This window comes from Zootoca vivipara, chromosome 4 (assembly GCF_965207765.1).
Source record: "Zootoca vivipara chromosome 4, rZooViv2.hap1.1, whole genome shotgun sequence".
Taxonomy (NCBI): Eukaryota; Metazoa; Chordata; class Lepidosauria; order Squamata; family Lacertidae; genus Zootoca; species Zootoca vivipara.
In genome coordinates, this window is record NC_142587.1 from 57,948,513 (window position 1) to 57,972,988 (window position 24,476).

Sequence of the window (24,476 nt, forward strand, 5' to 3'; positions counted from 1 at the left end):
AATCTTTTCCATGTTTAGAAGCTTTTTCAAGGGAATTGCCCTTTCGGATTGGTTGATCGGCATCCCAACGCTAATTATGTAGAGTTTTCAGCTGCTTCACTAATATGATATGAATCCAGGAATCTGCTTTCTTTGCTTCGCTTCTAGATAGGAAAAATGTGAATGGCACACTCGGGCAGCTTCCCAAGAAGCAAGAGAATGATTTGTACTTCGGGAGGCACTGTCAGTCTGAAGGTAATTGCAATACGCATTTCAGCTGATTTTGCATTTTCCTCAAAACATTTTAAAGGGCACAGAGGAAAACAGTGAAATAATTTGTCAAGGCCTCTGGTGGGGAGCGCTGACTCTTCCCCAAGGGAAAGATATGCACTTTAAATAAAGTGGAAAGTTGAAGCAAGGAACTGCATGGCTTCTATTAAATGCTTCCTGTAGCTGACATGTAGCAGCAGAAGACCCTCATGCAACCAGCTTGTTGCTGTTTTGATCCTGGCAGAAGATTAGTATGCCTGCTGTTTGACATGTAACTGTATGCTGGGTGCTTTGTAGAAAACAGAAGTAGCAAAGCCTTCTAATAGGAAGCCCACATTCAGGGCTGGCTATAGGTAGACCCCTGGTGGCGCAGGGCACCACGGCGCCGGCCCGCCAGGAGGGCGCCGCGAGCTGCACCCACCCGCTGGCCGGCTGGTCTGCCGGTTCGACGCGCAGCTGCGCTCACGGCAACTGCGCTGTGCCTGCCCGCCCGCCGCGCAGCAGCAGCGCCTGTGGCAGCCGTGCTGCGTACGGCGCCTGCCCACTGCACTGGGAAACGGGGCGGGGGGCGTCGGAGGGATCCGTCGCTCCACGGCGCCAGGGGCACTTAAGACGGCCCTGCCCACATTGGGGGGGGGTATAAACCCCAATCCTGACTCAGTAGCAGAGCAACTGCTTGGCATTCAGAAGGTTCCAAGTTCATTCCTTGGCATTTTCAGGTAGGGCCAAGTGAGACTCCTGCCTGAAATCCTGGGTAGGCACTGCCAGTCAGTGTAGACCAGGCACCCCCCAACCTTGGCCCTCCAGATGTTTTGGACTGCAATTCCCATCTTCCCCGACCACTTGTCCTTTTAGATAGGGATCATGGGACTTGTAGGCCAAAAAATCTGGAGGGCCGCAGTTTGGGGATGCCTGGTGTAGACAGTACTGAGCTAGATGGACCAATGGTCTGACTTGGCATAGTACTGCTTTCTGCCTTCGTAGCCTAAACATTTTTGGTTTAGTTGTAAATCTCATTGATATCAGTGCAGCTTAATTCTTGCACCAGAAGTAGTCTAGTCATGCTGGCCAGATGACCCAGAAAGCTGTCTGTGAACAAATGCCAGCTCCCTTGGCCTGAAAGCGAGATGAGCACTACACCCCATAGTCATCTTCGACTGGACTTTACCGTCCAGGGGTCCTTTACCTTTACCTACTAGAGACAAAACCATGTGGGGTTGGGGGGGGCGGGGAAGAAGATATGTGTATAGCATTTTAGACTAGTCAGACTGGATACACACCAAAAAATTAAAGCACATTATTTCCCCAAAGAATCCTGGGAGCTGTAATTTACTCCTACAGAGCAACAATTCCTTGCATGCTTAACAAACTAGGGCTGGATCTAGACACATTAAAAAAAAGTGTTTCAGGGAAACGCATTGTAAACTTTATTATGGGAAAGCACGCTGGCAAAAGACGGGACTCCACAGCGCCTTCTGATGTCACAGAATGCTTTTTTTTTACTCATGTAGCTGAGTCCTGATTTGGGTAAGTGATGACATAAGGTTCTTCAAATGCATGGTGTGTATACAGGCTTAAAGTATATTTTCACTATGGTTTGCCAACGCTGCCATGGGTCCTATCAGTCTGATTTTACACAGCACTATGGACACACCAGTACATGAATGGAGTTTCCAAGGAAAGGTACAGACATACAGGGGAAGTGAGCCAGGAAGCTGTGGCCAAACACAGCTACAAATGGTTTTTGTTTTGTTTTTTACATATCTACCACCTTAACCACTGGTGCTCCTTCTCCCTTTCCACTTTGAATAAAGGAGCCAATATGAAAGACCAGTTATCATGACACTTGAGGCAGTACATAATAGCTTGAGAAGCAGCTAGCAGCTATCTCTATGCAGTCCTTTCAGAGTTCTGGTCTACTCAGTTTACATAAGAGAGTTGACACAATAACATGGCAACTTTTATGTTATGCCATAGCAAAAAGCCTGTTTGCTTTTAGAATTCACTGAATCAGGGTAAGTTGCCTCTCTATTTCCTTCCTTCTTTCTTTCTCCTTACTTTTCTCTCCTTTCTAAAGGCAATTGGGTGTGAGGATTAAGTGATTGACCCCACAGAAACTAGACCCTGATGAATCAAAGCACTAAACCACAGGCTTAACTTTAAGCACCTTAAAGCCATAGATTTCAAATAGGCTATTCATGAGCCTATCTTATCTTTTAGCTTTTCTTTAACCATTTCACTTCCCTTGGCACACCTTGAGGGTCTTGTCCCAGTTTGTGGTACAGTTTACCTCTCCCTTCATACTTTTGAATAATCCTGCAGAGAGTTCCTACATTGCCAGATTGCCTGGTTGCTTGGGTTCATTTTAGGATCTGCACATTGACTTTGTCTTGCTATACAGTATTTCATGCACAGTTTTCAGCAGGAAAAGAGACATGGAAAGACATAAAGGCATAAGGAGATGTTGTAGCAGCAAGAGTGGAGGGTTTTGCACTTGGTCCTGGCTTACAAACATATGATGCCACCTTATACCCTGTCTAGTTCAATATTTTCTGTGCTGATTAGCAGTGATCTTGCAGACTTTTGTGCACTTATAGCACAATAAAATAGGATCTGTGCTGAAGCTAAGTAGGTCTGGTTAAAACTGAAACGAAAAACCACGTAGAAACCCATCTCTACTGCTTTGAGTTCTATGATGAAAGGAAAGTGGGATACAAATGTATATTATTATTATTATTATTATTATTATTATTATTATTGCAAAGGGAATACACAAAGCTTTGTTCCCCAGGTTGATGATACTGAAGATTTAAAGGAACATTTCAGTAACACCTTCACATTTCCCAAAAGAATAATAATACCAACTGACATTAACATTTTGAGGGAACATAACTTACAGTACATTTTCCAGAAAAGGAGACTGATTTGATATTCTACTAAAACAATTGTGGTAATCTATATGCTCATGTGCATACAAATTCCATTTACATTAATGAGCTGTTTGCAAGTGAAAAGGTTTAGGATCAAGGTGTGAAATCTCTAATTAGATTTTGGTTGAAATACATCATCCAACTTCACCTAATTCAAACTAAAGGAGTTGGAATTTTTTTAAAAAAAGAAAATAATCATGCCATATAAAAGAATTTAGAAAATAAATGAAGACAAAAGTAGACTTTCCTTATTATCGTTGGCATCAATCTGTCTCAAGAGACAATGGAGTGCACCTCCAGGGTGAAGCCAAACCTCTGGTCGAATCACAATGCCCGCTGTAGCTTCAGAGGCTGGTAACTCACAACTGCTGCCTCCTGCAGTGTTTTTGCTATATTAGCAGCACCAAAGTGACCTATCTGGGGCACAAATCTGGGCAATGTGTATGGGGTTCCTGGGCTGCCCAGACAACAAGTCCCTCTTCTTGCCCTTACTGATGTGGTCCAAAGAAAAATGAGCAATATTTTTGGTGGAAGAAGCATACAAGACGACATCCAACCCTCTTAGGAACTCTACTCTGGATTTGTTTAGGGTTTACTCCTTAGTCTTTTCTTCTCCCAAATACGTCCCACAAGGCAGCGGGTATGGATTTTTCCTTCGGGTTTCCTCCCAAAGTCTTTCTCATGGATGAATATATCTGCAAGGCAGCAGAGGTTTAGGATCAGAGTCTCCCTTGTCTTGGATGAGCTACATTCCCAGGTTGATGAGCCCATTTGCCCCTTGCTTCCCTTACAGCATGTGGAGTAACTGCCTTCTTGACCATCAGACACACTAATGGTCTTGTCTGCTCAATCTGCCGGAGCCTGTCTTCACATGCAGGAGAAGTCCCTAACTCACCGAGGGTTTGAGACTCATCGGCTACCCTCACCTAGTTATCAAAGCTGTTTGCTGGGGTGTGGTCACTGTCACATGCTGACAGTTTCTAGAAGCCACAGGTGAAAGCTTAGTGCAGGGTAGGGAACAAAGGTGGACAAACAACCCCAGAAGGAGCACAATATGTCTCCCACAAGAGGTACTACCCCTCCCCTAATACCTAAACATAGTAATAGTGTAACAGTAAATGTAAAGGGGGGACGCGGGTGGTGCTGTGGGTTAAACCACAGAGCCTAGGGCTTGCTGATCAGAAGGTCGGCGGTTCAAATCCCCGCGATGGGGTGAGCTCCCATTGTTCGGTCCCTGCTCCTGCCAACCTAGCAGTTCAAAAGCACGAAGTGCAAGTAGATAAATAGGAAGCGCTCCAGCGAGAAGGTAAACACTGTTTCCGTGCGCTGCTTTGGTTCGCCAGAAGCGGGTTCGAACTGCCAACCTTCTGATCAGCAAGTCTTAGGCTACTGCATCCCACAGTAATAGTATAGAAATGTTCTTTATTAATTTGAGATGAAAATGTAAGGTAACATTTCCCCTGAATTATTTGTTTATTTCATCTACAATGACATCTATTTCATTCCTAAGCACAATTCAAACACCTAACTACAGATTGATAAGCCTTCAGTTTTTCCTACCTCTGCTTGGGACTGTAAAATTAGGAAGTGGGTTATTAAGGATGTAGCAAATCACAATACATGGATGGCTGTTGGAATTCTGCTTCGAGGCTCACACATTTTGCAGACTTTGCCTAGAACAAGCTAGCAAACAGATCAAAAGACTAATGCTAACAAAGTTTGTTCAGATGCATGCAAGTACTTCCAATGAAGTATGTTTGGGACTGCTACTTTAGTGATCCACAAATTAGGCATGAATGAGTTTAAGTCCAAGTATACCAGATTAAGTAGCTGATGAATCATAGTGGTGATCTTTAGAGAGACTGGGACAGTAAAGATGTTCCCACTATGGAAAGCAGCATGGAAGTAAAAAGAAAACGAAAAACCTTCATAGGAACTTTGCTTCATGAAAATCTTGATTTCAAATACAGTAGTAGAAACTCATTATTATGATTGGAGATAATTTGAAAGTGCTTCCCATGTAAATATATATACCGTATAAATATATATGAAAGACAACATGTGTTTATCTTATAATCAAAGAACATAAATATTCTGACCTCCTAGGTGTCTGGTTTTCCCATCACTACAGCTATTTTAAATATCTACAGCATACCAAGAGGCAATTAATATTTTTAAAGCTGGCAGGTTGTTATATAAGGGAAGGGAAGAAGCCCAGAGAACACAGGAAATAAGACTGAAACCTTTAAAACAAAAATAAATAACAACTCCAATTTTCCTACTGTGGTAAAAAAAAATATCTCTACATTTCCTACCATGTTTCTGTTATATTTGTATATGTTACTCATTTTTATTTTCAATGAAAATGTATTGCAAAAACTTTAATTAGGTTCCTCATTATAATAATCTTTGTACTTTTCTAATTCCTCCCCACCTCCGGACAGAAATGAATGAAGATTTTCTTATTGGAGAAAGGTTTCATTTACTACAAGGAACAAGAATAGAGGAAACTACATGTCAGGTAACTGTGAAACTGTAGCAGAACTTGGATAATAGAAATACCTGCCTGAAGTTCTTTCTAGACTGGGCTACAAAATGGATCCCACGTGCCTATAGGCTTGGCTGGGTGTTTTTTTTTATCAGCCTGCTCTCTGACTAAGGACTGCTAATGGAATCCCTGTCACAACATCCCCGTTCTTCTTCTCTTCTTCTTCTTTGGCGATCACTCGTAGCCGAGTAAGATTGTCTTCCATAAACATGGTTTTAATAATGGGTCCGTATGCGACTGTGGAGGCCAATTCTGGATCCACACGCCCTTCCACAGTGGGGACATTGGTTTCCAGGCACGAGTTGATCAAGCGTGCCTTCCTCTTAGCACATTTCTCCCTTGCGTCCTGAGATCGAGTTTCTTCAAAGCCCATGACACCTTTGGTAAAGGCTGTTCTCCAACTGGAGCGCTCGCAGGCCAGTGTTTCCCAGTTGTCAGTGTTTATACTACATTTTTAAAGATTTACCTTGAGACAGTCTTTAAACCTCTTTTGTTGACCACCAGCATTACTCTTTGCATTTTTAAGTTTGGAATAGAGTAGTTGCTTTGGAAGACAATCATCAGACATCCGCACAACATGACCAGTCCAGCTAAGTTGATGTTGAAGAATCATTGCTTCAACACTGGTGATCTTTGCTTCTTCCAGTACATTGATATTAGTTTGCCTGTCTTCCCAAGTGGTGTGTAAATTTTTTCGGAGACACCGTTGATGGAATCTTTTGAGGAGTTGGAGATGGCGTTTATAAGTGGTCCATGTTTGATAGTATATATTGTTTGTACCATATTGATAGTACAATAGCTTTGTAAACAAGCATTTTTGTTTCCCTGTGAATGTCCCTCAAATACTCTGCACTTCAATTGGGAGAAAGCCGCACTCGTAGAGCTCAGGCGATGCCGGATTTCGGCATCAATGTTGGCCCTTGTGGAAAGGTAACTGCCTAGGTAGGAGAAGTGATCAACATTTTCCAATGTTACACCCCTGAGTTGGATTTGGGGCACTGCAGAGGGGTTATTTTGTACTTGTTGGTGCAGCACTTTGTTTTTTTGGATGTTGAGTGAAGCTTTTCATAAGCTTCTGCAAAGATATTTAGGGTGGTTTGGAGGTCATCCTCTGAGCGTACGCACACTACGTTGTCATCAGCATACTGAAGCTCTATGACGGAAGTTACGGTAACCTTACTTTTTGCTTTCAGCCTGCTCAGATTGAAGAGCTTTCCATCTGTTCAATATATGATTTCTACTCCGGTGGGGAGTTTCCCATCGACAAAGTGTAGGATCATGGCAATGAAAATAATGAATAGAGTTGGGGCCACAACACAACCCTGTTTAACACCTGATCCCACTGTGAATGGTTCACTTTGAGAGCCACTGTTATCTGCAATTGTTGCTGTCATATTATCATGGAGGAGCTGAATGATGTTTACAAATTTATATGGGCAGCCAATTTTCAGAAGGACAGTCCACAGGGCATTATGATTTACAGTGTCGAAAGCCTTAGCCAGGTCAATAAATGCCATATACAGGGGTTGGTTTTGCTCTCTGCATTTTTCTTGAAGCTGTTGAGCGGTGAAAATCATGTCCACTGTCAGATATTGTTACCAGATGATTTGCTAAGATCCTTGCAATAATTTTGCCAGCCGCAGCTAATAGAGAGATGCCTCGATAGTTTCCACAATCAGTTCTGTCACCTTTTTAAAAAGAGATTGATAATTTTGGCATCCCTAAAGTCTGCTGGGATTTCTTCTCTTTCCCAGATTTTTTCGATGAGCTTGTGAAGTTGTTGTGTAAGTTCAATTCCACCCACTTTGAAGATTTTGGCAGGTATCCACTGGCTTTGTTGTTTTTCATTTGGTCAATAGCTGTACACAACTCTCCCTGATTTGGAGATACTGCAAGCTCATCTCTAACTTGTTTTTGCGGAATTTGTGACCTCAACAGCTATAGGGGAGTTGCGGTTAAGGAGATGTTGGTAATGTTCTTTCCATCGCAGTGCAATAGCTTCTTTATCTTTTAGAAGTGTGTTACCGTCTGCTGAGCGTAGGGGGCAAATGCCATGATTTATTGGCCCATAGATAGTCTTTGTGGCTTCAGAGAAACTCTGTGCATCATGAGTGTCGGCTAAGGGCTGGATCTCTTGAGCTTTTCTTATCCAACAGGTGTTTTTTAGTTCTCTGGTTCTTCTTTGAACCTCAGCCTTAGTGTTGGCATCGGGTTTTTTTCTTAGTGGCACAGTTTCTAACTCCTTCTTTCCCAATAGTCCCAGGCCACAGATCAAAATCTCGCCCAACTCTTACATTAAAATCACCCAGGAGGATTATTTTATCTTCCTTAGGTGTCTCTGATAGAACGGTATCCAGCTGAGAGTAAAAAATTTCTTTAATGTCTTCATCGGCATCCAGTGCTGGTGCATAAGCGCTTATAATGGTAGCATGCTGGTTTTTGGAGAGCTTTATTCGAAGGGTTGAGAATCGTTCATTAATGCTGGTAGGGACTTCTGACAGGAGCTTCACAAGGTCGTTTTTGATAGCGAAGCCTACCCCATGTATTTGATGTTCTTGTTCAGATGATGACCTTTCCAGAAGAATGTGTAGCCTCCTTTTCTTCCTTCAGTTGTCCCTTGCCTGCTCTTCGAGTCTCTTGAAGCACTGCAATATCGATGTTAAAATGTTGCAGCTCTCTTGCAATGATGGCAGTTCTGCGTTCAGGATGCTCACTGTCTGTGTTATCTGACAAAGTCCGTATATTCCATGTTCCAAAGTTCAATTGTCTTTTACGACTGCTAGGTGGTGACCCCACTGGGAGCAGTAATCCAGTCAGGGGGAAAGGGAGGCAGACTATGTTTAGGGCACCTTTTCTAGCTCCTCTCCCTTCTCGGGGTGAGCAGAGTGGATCCTAAAGAGGGCTGCTCAGTCATGGATACAGCTGCCGAGCTGCTCAATTGCCTCGTTCCTTGAGTCAGAACGACTAAATCTGTATCCACCGCCCATGTGCTGGTTCATGACTAGGGGCTTCCAGATTTCATGATCCTGCCCCCATTACCATTTGACGATCGCCATGGGACTTTTGGGGTTTGGGTCGGGTTTTTGGAAGATGCCTGTGCATGAATTTGTTTTATGTGTGTAGATCAGTGTACGCTGACCAACGCACAGTCTTCACAGTAGGGCGCTGTTCCGATGGCATGAAGTAGTCATGACAAACCGGTAGATTCCTATCTGCTACAGCCTTCATCCGCCTTCACAGCCGTTGTAACGTACCACTTGTTATCATCCGCCTGTTCTGCCGTTGAGGACTTCTTGGATCATTCTTTGTCTAGCTCCTTCCCTTTGACCTTACCGCCTTGGGTGACCCTGCTGGGAGTACGAGATTCCCGACAGCTTCGCTCACAAGGGTCATAGGAACATGCAAGCCCACTCACCACGACAAGGTGATGATCCAGCGAGTAGGCCACCCTGGCACCCTGCTTGGAGGGTCATGTATAATTTTTCTTGTGTACTCAAACAAATGGGCCTGCCAAATCATTAAAGTTGGTGGTTCTCTTTTAGTACGTGGTGGTTGTGCGAATCATGCTGGCTATGCTTATAAGTAGCTGTCTTATTACACAAGAATTTCAGAAATAGACTGGAAAGAGAAGTTGCTGAACTGCAACTTATTACCAAACTTAAAACCATGGAGAGACCTGGTCTAAATAAAGACATTGGATTCTTATCTCATTATAAATGATAAAGCTATCTCTAGCCATCTCACCCCTTGCTTTTTCCTGTGAGACCAATTGCAGCCGTTACAGTTGTCAACAGTTTTACCACACCTATCAGTCAATCACCCATTCCCACCACCCTTCTGAGTAATACCCCCCCTTCTGAGTAATACCCCCCCCTCTCTAAGGGTCTGGTGACTTCTGTTTCAGTGTCTGAAGAAGTGTGCATACACACGAAAGCTCATACCAATGACAAACTTAGTTGGTCTCTAAGGTGCTACTGGAAGGATTTTTTTATTTTGTTACACTATCTGGTGTATCTGGTGAAATAAGTAAAGAATCTCTCTTGATTTGTTTTTTATTCAGCGGGTTATTGTTTTTCTTTTATATGACCCATAGGGGTTTAATACTTTGTAGCACACACAAATACATAACAAGGCTGCCATTAAATTAGTATTGTGAAATTTTATTTGGCACAGACCTATCCTAAGTGCTTTGATCAATCTGGACAGCTCCAGTTTGGTGTATGTGTCCAGAATGTTTCTCAATTTTTATAAACATATACTGTGTCTCCAGGCACTTGTCTTCAGAAGACTACATTAATTAACCCACTAGTATGAGCAATTAAAGAAGCTTGACCCTTGGGCCTGTGCATAATAATATAAAGGTAATTAATGATTCATCAGTTGCTGAACACTGAAGAACTAGAAGTCACAGCAGAAATAGGTGTTCTTAATGATGCTGTTATTATTGATATCTCAGAAATCAGTGAACAAATTAAAAGGAACCAAAGGGCAAGCAAAGGGCAAGCAAGTTGCTGCACAATCATATATCTCAACCAGTGTGTTACAACTTGTGGTTGATTTGGAGTGAGACAAACCACAAATCTAGGTTTGTATATAATGCTAAGCCAAACTATGGCTTAGCTCCTGATGATGTGGAAGTAGAAGCCCTGGGGGAGAAGAAAAGTGGCCAGAATTTTCTAAATGCACACCAGGACATTTATTCATTTATACTAGGCCATTAGTGTTACATGTGAACCAGGCCATTATGTCATTGAGAAGCAATTCAAGATGCTGTAAGTCAGCCTGGGAGAGCTATGCCCGCCAAGGGTAGCATCTATATTATTTTATGAATGAAGTTTGAGTCCCAACATTAATTTTGGCTCGCTTCTTCTTTTTGGACAGTTCTTACTTGACAACAGAGAGCTATGTGGGGGGCTTCACAGTCAATCAACTGATTTTTTTTTAAAAAAATCTACCTCATTTGTATTATTGATACCTTTTATTTTAAATGCATTCTGCATAGCCCAATTGCTTTCGTGATATATCTACATGGTGATGTTACAATTACTGTTGTTGACATTTTGTTTACCCTTTTGTGGCCAAGGTAATGACATTTGAACAGTGGATTCCACCTCAGAACCATGTCCCAAGTGCATCCAGTGATACAGTAAGAGAGATTCCATAATTTATATTCCTTTTTCATTTTGGCTGAATTATGCATTGGCTGCAGTGTTTTGAAAAGCCTTCTTTCAACTAAATGAACATGCAGAACATTATAGAAACAAACCCTTTTAGATCTTTGTCTTTGTGCCTTCACACTGATTTGCCAGCCAAAGTTGAGTGTGCCTCGGTAGTATTTGTGCCTGCGGAGATTTTAGGAGATCAGGTTGCCCCCATTTCGCCTTATCTACAAGGACTCGGATAACAAAAAAGTTTTAAAATTGTGCTAGTCGAATGCTGACCAATGTCGCTAACTGGTAGCATTGGGACAACTAAGATAATGCGGTGTTAGATTATGGAGAGAAAGATGGAGAGCTGAATTAAGCCTAGAAGCCCCATACCTGACACTGCCTAATTTTGACCAAAACACAGCCCTGCACCCTTCTAGGTGCACGAAGAACCAGGCAGAAAAATCTGGCAGAGGGCCTTCTCAGTAGGCCTGTCCTGTGGGATGCCCTCCCATCAGATGTCAAGGAAATAAACAACTATCCAACTTTTAGAAGACATGTGAAGGGAGCCCTGTTTAGGGAAGTTTTAATGTTTAATGTCTTATCATGTTTTTAATTTTCTGTTGGGAGCTGCCCAGAGTGGCAGTCAGTACATTTGCTTCCCTGTACTTCTCTCCACTAAGGTGAAGTGCAAACAATGAAGTCTTAAAGTATATTTTCCATAACTGTGTGCTTTCTGGCACTATTCAGGTTAGCAAAATAGAAAGGGGCCTTATTCCAGATCATACTATCTGCCTTTGTGATTCAAGACTGACCGACAGCTCTTCCAAATGAGTAAATGATATCCGTATAGGCTTAGCATAGATCATATATTGTATGATTGTGACACATTCAGATAGGCACATGCTTGAGTGACTCAAAAGAAAGACAGTAATAGATTTATTTGTCCCAGATTTAAATATATTCAATTTTTATTCATTCATTTTCACACGCAACCTCCCTCCTTCCTGTTCAAGTAGTTGATATTTCCCCTACCCCCACATAGTAGTGTGATGCTCTGAAACTGTTTCAGATCCTGTTTCTGATAAGTTGCTGTGGTCATGAAGCCCCAGAACATTTGGTGCTTATCCTTAATCAAAGCAAAAAAGAAAACTCAAAAGCTTTTATTAACACAGTTTGCATGGCGACTTGCATCAATAAAATATAACTACTGCATTTATTGTTCTGCTTACATGACTTTTGCTAACATGAAACTCTCCCCCTATCCACAGTAACTGCTCTTAAAACAAAGAGGATTACACTTCATCCATTAGCAAAATAGTCTGAGTAGATTATATTCTGTTTTACTTTGAGATGCTCAACCATCCACCCCTAAAAAAAAAACAAGTTCAGACCTCAGTTCAAAATTCATAGCGATGTTATTATCAGTTAATAATTAGAGTTGGGCACATTGTCTGCTAAACATTGCTTAATTAGATTTTGCTGGAAATCCACTTGATTTGGGTAGGTTTGCTTCTGGCTAAAATGCGATGATTTCTGTGTGTTTTCAGCTAAGAAGTCATTTCACTGATAATTATCCCCATTGCCTTTTGGTGGAGTGGTACCCACCAAAGTACTGCACAGTGACTTGAACCTATTTGCTGCATGAACAGATGGAACATCCATTAATGGCAGGACTCCAGCTGCTCAGGAAAGGACCCCTTCTGCATTTCGAGGTCTCATTCTGTGAATGGAATGGCATTATAACCTCAAGGATGTCTGACCCAACCAAGTGGTTTTTATATTTTAAATGAACATGCAACTTCCCCCAGATGCAGCCTTTTGCATCTCTTGTTAAGATGACTGTGAATGAAATTAGATTTTCTATTCCAATTCCACACACTCAAACATAACTTGAGTTGCATCAACATGCACCAGCTGAGGATGGCATCAAATAAAATTAAATTCAACGCAAAACTATAGACTGCTTTTTATCTTTCAAATAGAGTTCTGATGAAAAGTTCTCCGATATGTAAAATCATTCTTATATTTCAGGGGGTCACGCTTGGTTTCAGCATATTCAGTAATGTTATATTGCATCTCAGGATCCTATTATTTTGTAATCTCTTCTCCATTATATTTTCCCTATTCTACAAAGCTGCCAGTTCCTCATATGATTTGTGTACTCTGAAATCTATGGTTAGGTTGAAGAACCATTTGTTTCAGTACTTTTCCATTAGCTCACTCAAAAATGTAGTGTATTACATATTTATTCTAGCAAAATATATTCCTAGGGTAGGGTACTCTGTGAAAATACCCTTTACCAGCCTAGTAATGGTATTCCGCACATTTGTAACAGAAATACTAGTACTTAAAGGGACTTTTGGACTACAATCCAATAGTTGATGAGCACAAAATAGCTGCAAAATGGAAACATGTATCTTATGCTCTTTCCTTGTTATATTTGTTAGTTGCCCAATAACCTAAGTTATTGAATAATTTAAAAAAACAGAAACAGAGAATTCATAAAATACAATCACATGCATACTTAAAGCAAAAACAAAAAAACAGGAGCATAAACCCAGTTCCAGAGCACCAAAATACCTTAGCAGAGCAAAACACATCCATCCTAACCACCATAAAAACATACTCCAAAGTGTTAAGATCAATGTTTTAAGTATTAAGGTAAAGTCAAGGGAGAATAAAGACTTTCCTTGCTGCCAGCAAAATATTAATGAAGTTGCTAGGCAAGCTTTTCCGGGGAGAATGTTCAATAACCAGGAGGCCACCATGAAAAAGGCCCTCTCCCTTCTTGCCCTCCCTCTGAACTTCAGGTTTGGGAGACACTCATAGAAGGGTCTCTGTAGATTACCTGAGGGTTCAGGGAAGGGTATATATGGGGAAAGGCGATATGTTAGATACTGAGCTGGTCCTAAGCAGTGCAGGATGTTATAGGTTAAACCCAGCACTATGAGTTGGATCTAGAAACAGCTTGGGAACAGACTTGGTGCACATACTTCCTTCATACCTTTTTAAGGAGTGAGTTTTATGACAATAGAGGATGTGTTCACATTATTGCTTACTGTAGCTCCAGTGTGCTCCCACCACTGTCTTTTTAAAGCCAGGTTCACATGAGATTAGCCACACTCCATCTGCATCCTGTAGCTTTTAGAAAAATACTCCTCTTTGATTAGCTTTTTCTCAAACCAGCTTTCCGTTGTGGTGTGAACAGTTCGTGGTTCCATCGTGTTGTGAACAGTTCAGGCTGCTTTTGTGCATGTGCAAATGAAAGCATCACTGACTTGCAGTTTGGTGCATGCAAATAAATAACTGGTTGGAGATATTTCCAGTCCTGCTCTGCTGTGAACAGCAGTGGAAAAAAGCTACTTGAAAATGCAGCAAGAGGAAATGATCTTTCAGTGTTTTAAGCCACTAATGCAAACATAGCCACAAAAAAAGAAAAATTCACCTAACCAGTGTCGAGCTGCTGCACCACAAATGGTTTAGTGTAGCACTAATAGCTATGTGCCAAGTGGTTCTGTATACTAGCCTTTACTATCTGAATTATTGCAAAAATAGCTTGTCTGGTTTGGATTTGAGATCTATTTGCAGGCATAAACAGAGAACCAATAGGACTTTCCCACCCATTCTTTTTCGAAAGAATGCACTTATTCTATGGAAGATAGACTTACTGGTAGCAAAAATCAATATAGCCAGTTCTGAACCAATACACCTCTGGCCGCCAAATCATAAGAACTCAGAAGTAGAGAATAGGCATTGCCATCATACCTTGCTTCTGTACCGCTATGTCTAGCAGCTGTCAATAAGTAATAATGAATGAGCCTCACATGGCATACCACAGAGCTTAGGGCAGGCATCCCCAAACCTCGGCCCTCCAGATGTTTGGGACTACAATTCCCATCACCCCTGACCACTGGTCCTGTTAGCTAGGGATCATGGGAGTTGTAGGCCAAAACATCTGGAGGGCCGCAGTTTGGGGATGTCTGGCCTAGGGCTTGCAGGTCAGAAGGTCGGCAGTTCCCAGCAGTTCAAAAGCACGTCAAAGTGCAAGTAGATAAAGAGATACTGCTACAGCGGGAAGGTAAACGGTGTTTCCGTGTGCTGCTCTGGTTCGCCAGAAGCGGCTTTGTCATGCTGACCACATGACCTGGAAGCTGTACGCTGGCTCCCTCTGCCAATAACGCGAGATGAGTGCCGCAACCCCAGAGTCGTCACGACTGAACCTAATGGTCAGGAGTCCCTTTACCCTTTACATTTACAGTGAAATGCTACAAATTCCATAATCACAGCTAGTGCATTTTCCTTTCTTTCTTTCTTTTTCACAAAGAAAGAAGCTCACAAGTTATATACTTGTGGCTGAATTAATTAATATTTTTGGTAGCACCTTTGAGAACACCTCAGAGTCACTTTGTAGCTTGCAAAAAAATTACACTGTACAGTATTTCTTTGCTTCTTGGGAGAGAGGTTGCCAATTTTTGAAGGTCAAAGGCTGACTATCTCCACCATAACTTCTGTCTTCTATCAAAGACACATACTGCTTGAAACCTGAGAAGAGGTAGTGTAGTAGATCCATGAACACTATTATTGAAGGATCTTTAGACACATGAGAAAGACTCCTGTCTGCTGCTAATTAAAGTAGACAATATTGGGTTAGGCCGACTAGTAGTCTGATGCAGTAGAAACTATGATGTTTGGAAAGCCAGGAAAATGTGTATAGAACAAAGACTCATGCAAATTCAACCTTTTCCATGAGACTATTTTTCAAGTTGTCCTTCAAGCAACCATGCAGCTATTGAATCAGTCAGCTGGCTTGATTTAATTAATATTTTTTGGAACACCTCAGAGTCACTTTGTAGCTTGCAAAAAAAAATTACACTGTATTTCTTTGCTTCTTGGGAGAGAGGGAAACAAACATTTCAATGTGTTTTGGCCATATGTTTCTTTTCTACTCTAGGTTGCAGAATCTGATGAAAATAAAGCTGAAACGTTGGGAACTTTGAAACGGTTGCAGAAATTAGTGCAAACTAAGAAAGCCAGTATACACAGTTTGGATGACATCAAGCATGTTTTGATACCTCTCAGTAAGTAAAGAAACACCTTTTGAGTCTATATATGCTTGCGCTTATTTCAGTTTTCTATGTAGGTTCAGAGAATGAGTACCAAAGTAGGTAAATTACGCAGAAAAAAATATTATTCCCTCATTTATTTAAATTAAATATGTCCTGGGGAGACTATAGTGTCTCCTGAGTAAGCTGAAAGAATCTATGAATTGTGAGATCAGTGGGAAGTTAGAGACTTCCTTGCTTCAACAGAATGTCTGCGAACTGGTTCAGACAATACCTCAAAAATTAATGCGGCTCATGTGAAACATGCACACTATCCCCACCTCTGCTGGCTTCAGTCACCCATGTGGGGACAGACCATTCAAATGTGGCCATCTCTGCATAAAATCTTAGGTGCATAGGCCATAATTGTGGGGTCAGTTTCCTAGATCAACTCTTACAAATATCATATACTTTATACCAAGTGTGTGTAAGTAGTTCCACAAGTTCGGTAAAGAATTGCCTGCATCCCAATATTTCCATGTGTCTTTGGGGATGGGTGGGAAGATAAAACACTATTTCAAACCACAGTTTCATTTATTTATTTTTAAACTTTTTAAAGATCCACTGCCACAGGATGTATATGTATCTGAAGATGAGGATGAAGCTTCAACATCATGTATGAAATTAACCAAATCCCAGGACAAGAAAGTATTGAGAGAGAATACAAGGCGAAAGGATGAAGCTGAGACGAGAACAGGCCTTCTGTCGACTTCCTTGGGCAGATCTTATACATCCAGACTAAGCAACTTGGGAAATATTTCCATCCGTTCAGAAACTGAATTTCAGCTCTGGAGTGATTGGAAACCTTTTCCTGATAACCAGCTTTGCCCCTGTGATTTCCTGATTACAAGGATAGAGGAGTGGGAAAAATGTACTTGTTGCTCTCACCAGCCCCGTCTTACTTCCTCTCTCACGGACGTTGATCTCCCAGATTCATGGGTAAGTTGATTTCCTCCCAATTAATTACCTCAGCTATAAAAACTGGTTGGGTTAAATCTGGCAGTTATTCTAGTCTACCTGTGACATGGCTGAAGCATCCAAGAGAATGGTGATAGAAAAATCCTGAAAAACAAATCTGATCCAAATCTGACTAGTTGCCTTTATTCATTCCCTCCTTCAATTTTTTTTGCCAGTGTTACTCCCTTGCTTAAGCAAATTTTACATAAACAGGCCTTGTCAGACCAGGCCAATGAGAGTCTTTGCAAACTAGAAGACTGATATGCCCCACTTCACACAGATGCCCAACACGTGATACAGGCTTGGAGAACATTGCTATCTACAGCGAACTATGAAATTTGTACTTTAAAAATAAATGAAAAGTTTGAATGTGCCATTCAAATTGTATATGAGGGAGGGGGTAAAGACTTTCACATGTCAAACTGAAACTGGGCTTCCACTGCTAAGTACTTAAAACAGTGGCAATTCAGCAGTATGACACTGACATGAAGAAATAAATTTAGTTTGAACTGATGGCTCTGGCAGAAAACAGTTTATTGACAGGAGACTCTGCTTTAGCATTAATCAGAATACATATTCGTTGATCTTGATTTTAATCACAGATAGGAAGACAGATAACATCACATTTGCAGCTTGAAAGGTCATCTACTACATGCTGCTTGCTCTTGGAGGTGCTTTGTAAAACAAAGGTTTAGCAGACCTCACCCTATGTGTCTGAAATATAGTCTGTTGATAATGTTGCAAATCCTCTGACTAAAGTGTGTTCTGTTTTTCTTCTTGTCTACTCCAAAATGACTCTCCTTCTTTCAGCTTTGTACAGATCTTTCAAATCTAAAGCTTCATCAGAATGAATTGGTAGGCCCCAGCATCTCCAGTTAAAATAGAAGGGCAGGGAAAGGCCTGTCTCACATCCTACATCTTGGAAAGCAAATGCCAATCCTCTAGTCTGACTTGGTATAAGGCAGTGTGAGATGTTCAAATCATACCAGTTTATATAGTACAAAAGGAAGCAATGGAGCCTTTAGCTGATTTTTTTTACTTGGGAAAGGTGAACGTAATTATTTTGATTATGGTGCCCATTTCTCCCCTTTTAAAGTCATCATTGCTAAACTTATTTGCTCTGTGGTAATGACGCATTGTGGACACATTTACACATGAATACATATTATCGGTACGCAGTGATGTCAGTTGATAACTTTCAGGTGAAGCATCAGTGAACCGAGTCTGTTGTGAAGTGCTATCCGTTAAATGATGTGCAGTAATTTGCATGTTCTGTGTTGTGTGTGTGATAAGGCTTCTCATATTTTCAACATATCATTTAATCTTAGTCACTGAGAAGTAAGAACATAGTTATGGACTTGCCTTCTTGTTGTTTGCTATGCTCATGGCATGTTAATTAATGAGAGCCAGTGTGGTGTAGTAGTTAAGAGTGTCAGACTAGGACCTGGGAGACCAAGGTTCAAATCCCCACTCCGCCATGAAGCTCACTGGGTGACCTTGGGCCAGTCACTGCCCCTCAGCTGAACCTACCTCACAAAGTTGTTGTGGAGATTAAATGATGAGGGAGAGAACTGTTGAACTCTTTGGAGAAAATGGTGGGATATAAATTCAACAAATAAACAAATCATTGAGAGCTAGGAAGGTGATTGGGAAGTTTATTGATGAAACTGGTTATCTGGTTGCATTTGAGTCAGTTTTAGCACCAAATCAGCCTTGGTCAGCCTGATGATTGGTAGAGGACAAGTGGAGTACTTGATCTCTCAGTGGCTTTTGATACTATCAGCCATGGTAGTTTCCACAGGATCTGTGAGATGGGTGTCAGAGGCACCGTTTTACAGGAGTTATGATCCTACATGCCCTCTCAGTTCCAAAGAGTAGCACTGGTGAATACTCATTGCCCCCTTGATGTTTCTGCTATGGGGTGCAAAAAGGGACTGTTTTGTCCCTGGTGTTATTTAACATCTATATGAAGCAATTGGAAGCAATCATTAGGGGATATGGAGCAAAATGCCATCAATGTGCTGATGGCGCACAGTTCTACTTATCTGTAATATCAGAGGTAGATTTAGGTTTGGCTCGAGCATCGAGCATCGGGGGCACTGCAGGGGGTGCCACAGCCATGATGTAGAATGGAGGGTTAGAGGTGTTGGGCACCAAATTTTGGTGCTGCATAGGGCACTGCTGAAATTTGAGGCCCCCATGGTCCGCCACTAGTAACATCTTAAATGGGACTGGGTGTGCAGACTCTGGACTGGTGTCTTGCCAATGCTGTGGACTGGACGAGGACTAATAAACTGAGTTTAAATGCTGATAAGCATAGGTGCCACCTCCTAGGGGCCGAGGTCCCTTTGGCTACCCCCACCCCCCAGTTGATGGGGATTGCCATTCAAATGATGTGTGTGCACCACATCTTGGCATTGATTATGTGAGGTGGGCCTTACCTGCCCCCCCAATATTTTATTCAAGCTGGCACCCCTACTGACAATTTAGAGGCCCTGTGTGGCCTTGCATTTGAGAGACAAGTCAGTTATCTCCTTTTCTTCTGGCAGCAGGGAGCTTCTGTGCCTTCTATGAATAGAAGAAGCCCTTCATTCATGAAACAGTCAATCTTGATCCAACCCATCCAGTTTTATAATAAACCTACAAACAGCTAAAAAGTCCCATTGGCAGCTAATTTCTTTATCTATGATGCATCACTTGTAAATGCTAGTGGGCTACAGAAAACGAAAGAGATCCATTTTACCATGAATAATATAATATAATATAATATAATATAATATAATATAATAATTTTCACTACTATTAACTACAGTATGTTTTTACAATATGGCCAGCCATATGCATGAACAACCCTGCATGTAAGTCATTTCTTACATGGGGGTGCGGGAATTTTGTAACCTGTAACATACACAAATAATCTGTGGTTTACTAAAAGGGACTGATCTGAGGTATTCAGGTGCCATTTATAACCATCCCTAATTGTGTGTGTTTCACATGCTCCCTGTTCACCTGTCCCATTTTATGATCAATGTTGTGCAATGCATTCTTCATATTAGACCATTTGAAAATTAAAAAGATACAACTCTCAGACTACATTAACTTCCCAGGCATTAAAATTCATTCAAGATTCCAGCTTAACTCAATTATGTGCTTGTAATGTTACGAGTGTCAGTCTTTCGCTCTGTTTGGTATTTTCAACAACTAGTGCAGAGGTCAAACTTTCAAGGACAAGGAGATAATCAGGTCAGCCTTCAACCTGCTGTAATTTTTCTGATGCATGGAGAGAGGAAATAGATATGGGTGGGCACTATATCTCCTGAAATGGCCTCTTTCTACCCGTTTAACGATAAATATTCTAGCAAAGGGAAGCTCATATATTACTCTACATATGAATTCTCTTTTTATTAATCACACAGATTTTAACAGTGGGCAGAAAAGGAATTAATGTTTGAATTATCAAGGTGGTTTGATTCTCTCTTAAAGGTTTATTTGGTGCTTTAAAGGTTGGAACAATGGCCAAGAGTGTAACAAATGAATTTATAATTGGGTGAACTTGGGTTCAATGTGCCTTTCCAAATGATATGATAAATGCATTACTAGGTGTGTTGTGCTCTTGTTGCATTTATTCTACAATAATTTCATGTGAGTTTGGTCAGGTCTACAATGGCATTTCAGCTGCCATTACCAGACGTATAGATATTCTACTCTTCCAACAATTTTATTATTGACTCTATTGCAAGAATACAAGATAGATTTAGGCATGTGAAACTACTCAAAATCTCATGAAAAATTTGATGAGAGAGTGAAACCTGAACATGAATTTCTGAAATGCTAAAATGGCTTTTAATAAATATAGGGACTAATCCATAGGGAACTTCTCCTACAATACTGTATTAAAATTAATGGACTCATGATTTATGGTAGGTACTGCCCTGCATAGAGCAAAAGATGACTGGATTGTGCCCATGCACTTTTCTTATTCAATTGTTTAGAAGGTTTAAAAGAAAATAGTTATGAGGAAGCCTTATAAATACTCATCATGTTTGTAATCTTTCTTTGTTAGCTAGTCAGCCCATTTTGATCAACCCATCTTGACATGATATTGCCTCCTCAGATTTGCATAAATATATACAGTGACCAGAATAACAAAATTAAATGATAACTCATCTGAAGGGTGATATATAAGCTTCAAGCTTTCTTTCTCTGGAATATTTATTGTTAACTCCAGAAAGACAGAGGCCATTTCAAAAGATATAGTACTTATCCATTATTTCTTATTCATGCATCAAATTTTACAAGGGCGGAGGGAAAGGGTATATAATTGAAGGTTAAAATATTATCCTAGCAACTGTTGATATGTGTTTGGGTCTTTTGTCAAAGTTTTGATTTGTTTTTAATCTATGAAGCACTATGCTAAGAGCTGAGCAGTACACACACACACACACACACACACACACCTTACTGGTTTCATATATAAAACTATAGAGATATAATTTAGGAGGGTGCAATGATCACAAGAGTAGGTTCACACTCTTGTTTGGTGTTTTGGAAAGTGGCCCATTTTAGTTTGTGCTGCTTTGCCTTAGATTGATATCAGCACCTTAATTTTGTAAATCTGGAGCTCTGTGCCTCTTTATTGACTTGCATCAACAAATGACAATAGCTCTCTCTCTCACACACTTTTTTTTGACAGAAGTGAATGAAATTTGTAGGCATAATAGGCCCATCTATATAAAATCTTCCAAAATTCCAGACAAATAGGTCCAAGTTATATTTTTGTTGTTTGGTGCTGGCTGCTGTTGAAGTTGAACATTTTTTTAAAGAGAGAGAGAGAGAAAGAGAGAGAGAGAATCCTCTATGACTTTTTAAATTCCATGTTAGGTCTACTGGATCCAACTTTTACTCAAATAACTTGTAAAATTGAGGAGTGTGCATGTTTTCTCTCTATTTGGGGAGGAGAGATTAGCAGGAGTGGGAAAAGAGGCAACAAGTGTGGGCGGTGCCCATGGTACTCTTCTCAAAATTTCAAATGGGTCCCAAAAGACCACTATGCTATTCTGTACAAGCTAAAATGGGTTACTTTCCAAAACACAAAACGTCCTTGTGGTCACTGCACCCTCCTAGATTTTATATCTCTTGAGTCTTTTATTTGAAAGCAGTGAGGTAGGGGTGTGTGTTTATTATTCTAAAAACCAGTTGGCTAGAAGTACCAGGGGTAAAGCTGATTTTAATCTCATTGATATCAAATGATCTTCACACCAAGTGTAGTCTGCTAATAAGAAATATGATTCCATTTCTGGCCAAGATGACAACCTAGGGAGGATTTTGTTCTTTAAGGATAAGGTTGTTTGGCACATTTAGAATTTTTTTTGTAGAAATATGCCCTGGAGCAATGGTTGCAAAGGAGTCATAAGCCTAGCTTCCCATGCACTTCTGAAAACCTACTCTAAAGAAAACATGTAAGAATATAAGAAGAGTCCTGCTGGATCAGACAAAGGTAATCTATCAAACAAAAGTAGTTCCTCTGTTGCCCACAGTGGCCAACCAGATGTTCCTGGGAATTGCACAAGGAGGAAATAGCAATCTCTGCTTGTTTCCCTGCAACTGGCAATGCTGCAGGAGAATGTATATAAATTGTCTGTTACCCACCCTCATTAGAATATCACATAGTAGGCAGTGTTTGTTCTTTTACACTTCAGCTCACTATATTTTTAAATTTGTTTTGAGAGGGATGTGCCAGAAGATCATGATTGTTGTGGTACTTCCTAGTATGGTTGTAACACTGAAAGAAGAGAATAATAATAATCCAGCTGTTTGGGATGTTATAAATTGTTGACAAAGCTATAGAACACTGCAGGGGTTCAAACTTCCCTGACTTGTTCACCCTTCCACACAAGGCTGCTAGTACCGGTATGGAAACAGTGCATCAAGCACTGTTTCTGTGGAAGTTGCCATGAAAGAAATGTGGGGAAGAAGCTGAAGGAGCAGCGCTTGCTGAGTTATACCCAGAGCCTCTCTCTCTCTTTCTTCTTCTCATTTTGTCTTCCTTCCTCTATCTTCAGTATTTCAACCAGTCCTAGCAGAAAGCTGAGTGAAGTCACATCCTTAGCAGAATAAGGAAGTTTTATTTTGCTGATTTGAGCTCTGTGTATCATTCACACTGCTGCACTTTGGCTGAGCAAATCAAGCAACTCTGCCTTATAATGGTATTTTGATTCAATCTGAATGTTAAGATGTTGAAGAGAAAACCTTCGAATGCTTCAGATAAGGAAAAAACTCAAAAACCAAAGGTAAGATAATTTAGAATTTAAGAAGGGGTTACATTTAGATGGAAAAACCCAAGCTGTGGTGCTCAAAATAATCTCAGTTATATAGTACCAAATTACAAGTTTTTGATATTCACAGCCTAGAGTTCATTGGGACTGAGGGCAGCTGGTCAATGTCCATTTCTGGAAGGGGGTGGGCGGGCTTTTTTTTTGGTCAGGGTAATTTCACACAAACAGGCCCTCACATGAAAATGAGGTGGCAAATGCCCTCTCTTCCAAGAGTAGATGTTACAGGCTTCAGACCAAAGTACCAAGCAAGCAGAGGTGTCCTTGAAATTGTCTTCAACATGCTGCCCTGAGTAATTCCCAGATTTAGGTAATCAAATTCCAAATGAGGATTTTACAAAGGCCCCAGCTAAAAGAGAAGACTACCACCCTCAGAGGGAGTTGCACAAGTCCAAGTCTTGGTAACTGTATGTAGCCCTCATTCCCAGTCCAGTGAGGGACCTTGATTCTAAGTCACCTCCACATACAGCTCAGTCTCACTGGATTGTGATATTTTTAGTTTAAAAAATATGGAATTAGCTCCTTCAGAAGTGTCATCTCCACAGTTCTACTTCTTTCATTGTGAAATGACCCTACAGGGGTCTTAGGACTAGTACTGACAAAAAGTAATGGACATTTTATCCACAAGGATGTGTGCTCAGTTACATGACTGTGTTCAGAAACTTTGTAAATTGCTGTGTGAGGAAGTTGTCTGGGAACTAGCCGTGGCTTAGACAGGAGCATCACTATGATTCCATAATTGTAGCAGATGCTTGTTTGTGTGAACCAATACTTTTGTTTTTCCATCTTTAGTGAACTTTTTAGTTTAACAGTCAGTTGCACTTTGCTGCAAGTGCTTTTTTTATATTAAAGCCTAACAATGGCAGATGAATGCATTTTATTTGAAGTAGCATACGCTTGTTATTTTGGTACCCCTTTGCCTTCAGGTATAATATAATTGATCCCTTGACAATGTTTATTGTTCAGTTCTTCATTGTTTTGGTTCTGATGACTGGATTGAATAATACAGATTTTCATTTTTGAAAAAAGCAAAGGGTTTTGGTTGGGTCAAAAAGATATTGTTTATGGATGGAACCCTCCCCCCCCCCTTCTTATCGGGTACTCCAAGCTTTCTGTGACTGTTATTGTGTGTATGCGAATTAAAGGTTTTATGTGTATAGAAAAATTTTACTCACTGAACCACTTGAAATTAATTACAGTGGTGCCTC

The 24,476-nt window shown here is 40.8% G+C and overlaps 1 protein-coding gene across 2 annotated transcripts in view; it reads left to right on the top strand.

Annotated features, from left to right (window-relative positions):
- Positions 1 to 201: 201 nt before the first annotated feature.
- Positions 202 to 24,476, top strand: part of SAMSN1 (SAM domain, SH3 domain and nuclear localization signals 1) — a 62,772-nt gene continuing 38,497 nt past the window's right edge. The window contains exons 1-5 of one of the 2 annotated variants that reach the window (XM_035116043.3): positions 202 to 234; positions 5,624 to 5,700; positions 10,811 to 10,873; positions 15,829 to 15,955; positions 16,539 to 16,918. In XM_035116043.3, coding sequence (XP_034971934.2) covers positions 5,626 to 5,700; positions 10,811 to 10,873; positions 15,829 to 15,955; positions 16,539 to 16,918 — 645 coding nt within the window. In that variant the 5' untranslated portion in view covers positions 202 to 234; positions 5,624 to 5,625. Of the gene's footprint in view, positions 235 to 5,623; positions 5,701 to 10,810; positions 10,874 to 15,828; positions 15,956 to 16,538; positions 16,919 to 22,979; positions 23,227 to 24,476 lie in introns of those variants that run through there. The other variant, XM_035116044.3, reaches the window with a different exon arrangement.